Source organism: Nannospalax galili, unplaced genomic scaffold (genome assembly GCF_000622305.1).
Source record: "Nannospalax galili isolate Female #2095 unplaced genomic scaffold, S.galili_v1.0 scaffold393, whole genome shotgun sequence".
NCBI classification, from domain to species: Eukaryota; Metazoa; Chordata; class Mammalia; order Rodentia; family Spalacidae; genus Nannospalax; species Nannospalax galili.
In genome coordinates this window covers 510,212-519,560 of record NW_008333371.1, presented here as the reverse complement: position 1 = coordinate 519,560, position 9,349 = coordinate 510,212, and the positions used below count along the sequence as shown (strand labels likewise).

The 9,349-nt window shown below is 40.7% G+C and overlaps 1 protein-coding gene across 1 annotated transcript in view; it reads left to right on the top strand.

Annotated features, from left to right (window-relative positions):
- Positions 1-6,690: 6,690 nt before the first annotated feature.
- Spata9 (spermatogenesis associated 9) overlaps positions 6,691-9,349 on the top strand; it is a 42,069-nt gene continuing 39,410 nt past the window's right edge. Inside the window, 1 exon segment of the mRNA XM_017796881.2 lies at positions 6,691-6,756. Coding sequence (XP_017652370.1) covers positions 6,691-6,756 — 66 coding nt within the window.

Here is a 9,349-nt window from a genome sequence, read left to right as displayed (position 1 = left end):
TTTCTTTGTGTGTTCTTTAAATTCACTGAATTTTTTTTATCATGTTTATAATTGTTCTTTTGAATTCTGTGTCCTGTGTTATCTCTAGAGGGTTCTCACTGTAGACCTCTAGAGGACTGTTGGTACTTGGTGGGGATATATTATTTAGGTTTTTCATGTGACTGTTTTTTTCGCTGTGACTTTGACATGTGGATTTCTTCTGTAGTTTGTGATTCTTGTGTGAGACTCAAGCCTTCCTTTGTTGAGTTTAGATCTGTTTCTTTTTGTAAACTTTATGTGCCTTTGTGGTTTACTTGTTAGGCATGAAAAGTTGGTTGGTCTAGGTTTCAGGTTCTCTCAATTGCTTTTGTCTTCAGGAGTTCCCACAGAAGCCCAAATGAGATGAGGCTCAGATCATATCAGGCTTTCTCCTAAGGTATGGGTCCCTCTAAGAAAGATACTGCCCTCAAGAATTTGGGAGCTGGCCTGGCCTGGGAGAAGGGCCCAGGACAGATGCTTGTCTCAGGAAGCTGGTGGGTGTGCCACCCAGGGAAGTAAAGGGAGGTGAGGGCAGGACCAGGCCTAGAGGGTTCTTGGGGGCCGCAGGGAGGAAATGGGTTGGTCCTGATGCAAAGGATCTGGAAGCAGTGGAGGCTCTGGGTTGAGAGGTTAGCCCAGGTGTCTGGGGTGCCAAAACAAGAAATGGGCCTGTACCCAGCCTAGGATGAGAGATTGGGCAGGGGAGCTGGGAGGGTGAAAGAGGCTGGGGGAGTCAAGGCACGCTGGGCACACTGGACTTACCCAGGGAAGGTGCTGGTATCAGGACACTGGAGGGAGAAATGTTTTATGTTGTATATAGTTTACCTTTCCAGATACTAGGGAGTACAAATGTAGAACAGTCACCTCAAGGTATGAGGAAGCTACTAACAGAAGGGATCACTTTTCTACATTCATAGGAAACAGAAAAATAACTAGTTACTATTCCTAACTGGATTAAGTTCCCTTGGTGCAAGGATTTTCCTTTGATAACTACTCTAACCCAGTGCTGAGAACAATGATGATAAATGTCTAATGCTCAGTGAACCTGAATGATTTGGCTGAAGTCCTCTTTCCATGCCCAAGGGAAAGTTACTCATTGATTCTTGTTAAGCACAGGAAGGCTATCGTTATTGAAGATCATAGTGATAGACACGAGGAGCAGATATCAGGGATGCTCAGGTGCTGATGGGGAAGAGCTCTTGCCAAACTGACTTAGTAGTGTTCTTGCTCAAGCTGGCTTTCCATGGAAGTTCACCAGGAAAAGACTTAGGAACCCGAATGAGGTTTGATAAATCAAAGAAGAATCTTGGTCAACCATTATTACTTGACTAGCCTCTAATAATATATTTTTAGTTACAAGTTCTTCATTCATCTATTTCACGCAATCATATTCCTTAAGTATTGAGTAATTATATATATTCACGGATTATTTCAAGGTATAAAAATTATAGCACAGTGTCATCTGCACACAGTTAGGCTTTAAAGAAATACATTGCTCTTTCTTTCAAAATCGTCAATGTGCCATTTTCTAAGTCTATCCCTTAGGGGCCTGAGTTTTATGTTCATTCTCTTGGTACGGTTCAAAAACATGTTTTACCATACATTTGTATGCTCTGAAAATTTTTAATTCAATGGTTTGGGACTTTGTATAATGATACTTTACTGTGTTTTCCTCCCTTTTTAATCTTGCTTTTTCTCAGTGGCCGTTCTCACATATCTGAGCTATATTTATGCAGTTGCATACAATTGTATTTGCTTTACTTTTTTTAACTTTTTTTTCTCGGTTTTTGGTTTTTGAGACAGGGTCTCCCTGAAGCCCCAAATAGCCCAGAACTCACTATGTAGACTGATCTCAATCTCACAGAGAGTCTCCTGCCTCTGCCTCTTAAGTCCTGAGGCGAAAGATGTATATCACCACATCCAGTTCCTGATTTACTTTTATTATTATACCACTGTGGGTAAATTATAATTTACTTACTAATTGTATAGATAATGTATGTTTGGGTTGCTTGTCATTTCCTTTAATATTTTATTATTTTTATTTTATGTGTATGCACATATTGTCTACATGTAGGTAAGTGCACCCATTTCGTGCAGTGCCTGCGGAGGACAGAAGATGCTGTCAGATCCCCTGGAACTGGAATTACAGACAGTTGTTAGCTGCCATGTGGGTGCTGGGATTTGAACCTGGGTCTTCTGCAAGAACAGTCAGTGTTCTTAACTGCTGAGCCATCTCTCCAGCCCCTGCTTGTAATTTCTTAATATTATAACTAGTGCAACAGTGAACATTCTAGAAAACCTTGGGCGTTAGTGGGGATATTTCTGGGACTGGAATTGGTGGCCACACACACATGGATATCTTTATCTGTACTAGATGATACTAGCTGCCTCTTTTATTCTTGCTGTAAATACATGAGAACTCCAAGCTTTCCACCATTGCTAACACTTGAAACACACAAAAGCAATGGGAAATGCAAATAAAAGTACGAAAACAGAGTTTGTGAAAGAACTAACACTTCTTTGTTCTGGAATAGATCTAATAGGCCAGAAATTAATAGGGTATAAAATAAATAATTGAATTGGTCAATTCAGTTTATCATTATACATTTCAAATTCTTTTAACTAGAGGATAGATATACTATCTTTTGTATGATTCAGATATTGATGAAAAATTGGTCATATAGTTGTTTCAAGGAAAAACCTTAAAATCAGGGAAGTAGAGACTTTATAGGCCATATTCTCTGATCTAAATGCTAGTCAGTAATAAGGTCTCAAAATGTATGCACTTAGAAATTATGGAACACAGTTAAGATAACCCTTGAGATAAACAGAAAATCAAAGGAACAATTGAAAAGCCCTCTTCCGGGGCTGGAGAGATGGCTCAGCGGTTAAGAGCACTGACTGCTCTTATAGATTACCTGGGCTGATTCCCAGCACCCACACGGTGGCTATGAACCATCCTTAACTCCAGTTCCAGGGGATTCCAAAGCCCTCTTCTGACCTCTATGGCATTGCACGACACAGGTACACTCACATACATGCAGGTAATATACTCATACAAATATACTCATCACTAAAATGCTACTGATCTAGTAAATAATGAAAGCCATGGATCAATCTCACATGAATACATTTGCAAGATATATTCAGAGGACCAGTGTTCCCTACGCCATAGAATTTCATTCTTTGTCCAGGAATGAAAAGATAGTTTCAATATCAAGAAAACTAATGCAAAGTTTGTTATACTAAGAAATTCAGGGAGAAAGTAATCATATCCATAGATGATGAGTATAAGCTGATAAAGTTCAATAGTGATTCCCAGTAAAAACAAATCCAGGAGGGTCATAGAAGGAAACAAAGTATGATAGAGATTGTTTAATTACAATTTGCTATTAGTTTAGGTATGGTAAAGGCATGAGAAATACTTTCCTTTTTTATGAACTGAGTAACTGAAGGAGAGATCTGATGAAACGACAAAAAAAAAAAAAAAGAAAGGGGAAACCTAGGGCATTAGCTGGTTAGATGAATAAAAAGAGTTGGTGGGGGCGGAAGGCCACAATTATCAGAAGAAAAATAAATATGTGCTGATTGGCTCAGATGATCCCCTGACAGCTAAGTGTCCTGATAGAGCAAGGAAAGTGTCTCATTATCTTACAGATTCCCCCATTGACATTGCTAAGCATTGTCCAATGAGATTTTCTTTCAGGTAATGTATTTTATGTTTCAAATATTAAGGGCATACTTATCTTGAGTATTGGAGTCAAGATGATGGGAAGTAGGTGCAATTTGGTGAGAAGTGGGCATTGTGTAGTGGGGAGTGTTTGCAAGCCAGGTTAAGGACTGAGAAATGTGAAACCAGGGCTCTGGCAATAATTTCTCTTCTCCAAACAGTTTCTATGAACAGGTCTCCATCAGCCACAGCTCAGTCTTGCTGAAGAAAGCCATCAAACAGTTAAGTGTAAAGGCTTCAAATTAAAAAGAGACTTTAATTCACCAATTCTTATCCCATCCACTCTAACTCAATAATAATCGATCAAATCTCCCTGATAATAAGTTCTTCTCTTGCATGGGTGAAAGAAAAGACAACAATATGTAAAAGATGAAGAACAGCTGGGTGAGTTGGCACACACCTTTAATGCCAGCACTCGGGAGGCAGAGGGAGGCTGATCTCTGTTAGTTCAAGGTCAGCCTGGTCTATATAGTGATCCAGGCCAGCTTCAGCTACAGGGAGATCCTGTCTCAAAAAGAACCTTAAAACACTAAAAATGAACCTACCATATGATCCAGTGATACCACTCCTTGGCATATACCCAAAGGACTCATCGTACTGTAGAGAAACCTGTACATCCATGCTTGTTGCTGCTCTCTTCACAATGCCTGAGAAATGGAAACAACCTAAATGTCCTTCAACTGATGAATCGTTAATGAAAATGTGGTCCATCTACTCAATGGAGTTCTACTCAGCAGTAAGAAAAGATGAAATTATGAACTCTGCAGGTAAATGGATGGAGCTAGAGAGTGTTATACTAAGTGAAGTAACACAAACACAGAAAAGACAGCAACATATGTTTTCCCTCATTTGTGGATTGTAGCACCAATCCCTTATATGTGAGTATATAAATTCTGAAGTAACACCAGGAGCCAGGTAAAGGCAAAGGATACATGGAGGTAAAGGACAAGAAACAACCTGAAAGGGAGATAGTAGGGAACAGATCCTACCTGAGGGAGGTGGAAAAAGTGGGAGTAATTGGCAGGGAAGAGAGGAGGGAGGAACGTGCAAGGGACCATAGTGTGGGGGAGCGAGGGACATCAGGAAAGGAAAGATGGCGGGAGTCCAGAGGTATTTGGGGGAGAGTAGTGAAAATGGGGGCACTGTGACTAGGAAGGGAGGGAGGAGGGAGGCCAGATGGGGGAAAAAAAGAGTTGAGATGAGTGAATCTCAGGGTCTAGGAAACATAGAGGGAAAAGTGATCCCTTAGAAACCCTATGAGAAATGCACATAGAGTGTCTGAACATTAGTGCATATGTATACCTAGGAGCTGCTTGGTAGGGAACACAGTGCCAGATAGACAAGACCTCCCTTAAAGTGACAAAGATGCCATATAGCACTCATCAAAGAAGTTTTTTTCAACAGATGGAGGCTACTGCAGAGTTGCACATCTCGTCAGGCACAGAACAGAGAATATACACCTGGGCGATGGCCAGTACTACATGACACATCTGCAGTCGAATCTCTAGAACCAAGGCTAATGGAACATAGCAGAATACTGGGTAGAGAGAGAGAGCTAATGCACCCCTCAACTTTCACCAGAGAGGCTTCCATGTACATCAGAGTACGATGCACACAGAAGGCCACAACTGGCCATGTTTTGGAGATTGAGAGACTATAGAGTGTAGGATTAGACTCCTATATGAAACCTCACCTACCCATGGCTCAGGGACCATTGTGGAAGAGGAGACAGAAAGATTGTAAGAGACAGTGCTGGTTCATGAACATAAGGAGGTGGAGTTGGAAGCTTACTCATGTGAGCCTGTGGCAGCCATGCATCAAATACAGGACCCATGTCAGCTCAATTAAACAAGGGCCTAAAGGGGAGGTGAGAAATAGGTGGCTGGGCAGCACTAGATAGAGAACTATTTGAGACTGATTGCTGCTGGGGGAGGGAGAGTATGACTTACATATGACCACTGGCTGGGCTGACTAGACTCCAGTGGACACATTTACACTGAAGGGCAAACACCTGAATGACTAGGACTCAGCATGTATGCCAGAGTGCATAAAATTCGGTGTGGGGATAGGGGAGACATGGGTGGGGGAGAGGGTCTGAATTAGAGTGGGAAATGTATGAAATTTTAAAAGCTCAACTAAAAAAAGAAAAAACAATGACAACAAAAGATGAGGAACAAAAGAAGAAAATGGATACAAACCAAAGACTTCCCAGTTTTACCTGGACATGATCCACTGATCCTCATTGGCACAGGACAGCATGCTCAGAAGTCTTTCGGAATTAATTGTTTGCGTGACTTTTTTTCCCACTTGACATTGTATGTGAAGCATTTCTTTTAAAGCACATGCCAGCTCTCTTCAAAGGGAGCAGTGTTCTCAGATGATGCATTCATTGACGTATCACTGCAGATTTGGGGACAAAATTGTGTACTGTAGACTCTCACTGTGTTTAATTTTTCAGACATTTCACTCCTCCCCTCTTGCCTCCAGACACATTTTTCCTCCTCCCACCTCCACAGTGGTTTCAGAAGGTTCTGTTACAAGTTCTCAAGAGGCTCCATTGTGCAGTAACAAAGAATTCTAGCAGCGAGTGGCAAGTTCTGTTCTTGCCTGGTGTCCTGAGTGAAAGGCTCCCATATCCCAGGCCTGCAAGCTTGCTAAGCACTTGGAACTCAAATGAAAATTCATCATGGCAGTCAGACCTATTGGGTGGGTGTGTGGGCAGGCACTGAAGACCTTTTCTGGAAGAAGTACGCATAGTCTTATTGGAAATGGGGATATGGGCAAGGGAACAATTGGGAATAAAATTCCATGGAGTTCCCGTGTATGCCCAGTCACCCAGGTGGTGGGCCCAGTATGCTCATTTGAATCTTAGAGGGTATTTTTAAAAAGGTTTTTTCCTCCTAACTTCTTTTTTCTTAGTTGAGGGGTTCCAGAAATCAATCATGGACCTTTTAGATGAGTTTAAAGATGAATTCCCTACCATCCTAAGATTATCACAGTCTAATCAGGTAATGTGATTTTATAAGTTTCAAAAAGGACGAAAATGTATTATTAGTATCATATAAATGATTGATGTTGAGGTCAGTGCAAAAAGCTTAAGAAAATATTAATTTTGCCTCAGGAAAAGAAATTTCCAATCTTACTCATTGGGAAGAGAACTTGGTTAACAGAGAGGCACCAAACCAGGATATGACTAAGATAGATCAATTAAGATTAAAACCTGAAATCTGAAAGTCTGTCATAGCCACTACTGGCAATAGTTAGAATTTGCTTAATGTAAAAATTTAGCTAGAAATACTTAGCTACAAATCTAAAGCAATTAAGTCAGTGCAAACATGTAACTGAGATAAACTGTAACACTGGAAAGATAAATACAGTATGACTATGTCTATTTTAATGTAGAAAGAAAATACTGGTATCTACCAATTTAAACAAAGTACATATATATTTTTAAAATCTGTATTCAAAAAATATTTGAATCAGGTAAAATATTGGGAGTGGAAGAAAGGAGAGAGAGAATTTTGAAGATGTTTACGGTCAAGAATAAAAGCACTATCTTATTTAAAGGACACGTGCAACTTATTCAAAGGAATGCCTTTGAACTACAGTACACTTTAAAGCTATATGATGCTTTAATAATCTACTTACCTTAAAACCAGACTTGTATCATATGTGAACTGTATAGCCCAAACCAGGAAGGAAACGTAAAAACATTTGAGCAACATGGTAATCACCAAGTCTGTGTGTTTCATTAGGAAAGGCGAGACAGCTGTCTTTAGCCATTCCTCAAGATAAGTAGCCATCAGACATTTACTAAATACCTCTCTATTGCTCAGGCCTGGGGAGAAGAAGCTACAGAGACAATAAGACATGATTCCTTGTTAACGAGCATAATTTAATGAAGACAGACTTGCAAGCAAGTAATTGCATTAGAATGTGGTAAATGTTACTGAGGTATTGTTAATTTAACCAGGACAGGATATGGAGATCTTTGGATGCCATGCAACAAAAGAGCTTTGCCTTTGTCTTAATTATAATGTAGACATGTGACACAGAAGATTTTAAAGATGGAAATGACATCCAGTTTACACTTTGAAGATAGATAGTTCTTGGGGCTGGGGAGATGGTTCAGTGGGTAGGAGGCTTGCTATGTAGGCAAGAGGACCTGAGTTTGAATCACCAGCACCCTCATAAAAGCCACATGTGGCCATATGTGCCTGTAAACCCCAGCATTGTAAGGTGGTGAGAGGTGGATCATGTGAGCTTGCTGCCAGTCCAGCTGAAATGATGAGCTTCAGGTTTGGTAATAGACCCTGTACCAAATCTATAAGGTGGAGAGTAAGAGAGATAGCCTGAGTCCTCCTCTGGCCCCTCCATGGGCTCATGCAACCACACACACATAGATGTGTGCATACATCACATATACACCTTATGAGAGAGAGAGAGAGAGAGAGAGAGAGAGAGAGAGAGAGAGAAAAGAAAAAGAAAATATTTCTCTAATGATAATGTGCTCTTAATGGAGACAGGGCTTCTAGTATGATTCTTGTTATAGCCAGGCATAGTGACACACACCATTAATTCCAGCACTCAAGAAGTAGAGGCAAACAGATCTGTGTGACTTGAAGCCAGCCTGTTCTACACGACGTTTCAGGCCAGTCAGAGCTACAGAGTGAGGCCCTGTTTCAAAAAACACAAATAAAACAAACAAAAAACCAGGATGTGTTATAAATGGCAGCCAGGAACAAGGGCACTAACAATGGGACACTAGGGATGGAAAAAAATGGGTGGAGCATTTACCATATATGGAAACTGACAGTGTGGGATGAGGATAAGTAGGGGTTAAGGAAAATTCTAGATTCCTTGAGTGGCTGGAAGAATAAGGATCCTACTAACTAGCAGAGAGGACCATGAGGTTGAGCTGGCATTGGAGCTAGTTAGTACATAATTCTGACCCTAGGCTAACAGAGGAAGTAGCTCCTCTCCATTTGGGGGATCTAGACTTTGAAGAAGAATGATACTGAAGTGTGGGTTCTGGATGAATAGTGGTTGGACAGCATGCTGGTATTGGTCAGGTGAGCAGGGCAGAATAAGGTTTGAAAGCTCCAAAGAAGAAACTAAATTTTGTAATTCCAGATCTTCAACCTGGAGCCTAATTACCATCCTGTTTGCATTCACCTGGACCTGTTATAAAGTGTTTAGAAACACCGGAAGCTATTGTTGGCAATACTCTGGAGTTCTAATGGAAGAGATGGACAGATGTTCACAGTGGGTCTAGGATGCAAATGCTTAAAAGTGAATGGTAGTACTAGCAATAATTATTGAGAAAGCCTCAAGGTGAGTCCTAGAAGCCAGCCAGAGTCAGAGCAGGAGTCCTGTTATGCTTCCAAATGTGCTTCATCCACTGCCAAAATTAAAGGCACTGGGATTTTTTCAATCAAAAATGTTGCAGTTCCTTTGCAACCCCTTTAATCTTGTTCCCCTTTCTGGAAGCATCGTTGTCACTGGATCCAAGACCATGATTTATAGTCAAACAGGTGGCTATCTTCTCCCTAAAGAAAGAACTCTACATTTCGTTTCCAACTCCTTGAAGTTATTTACTTA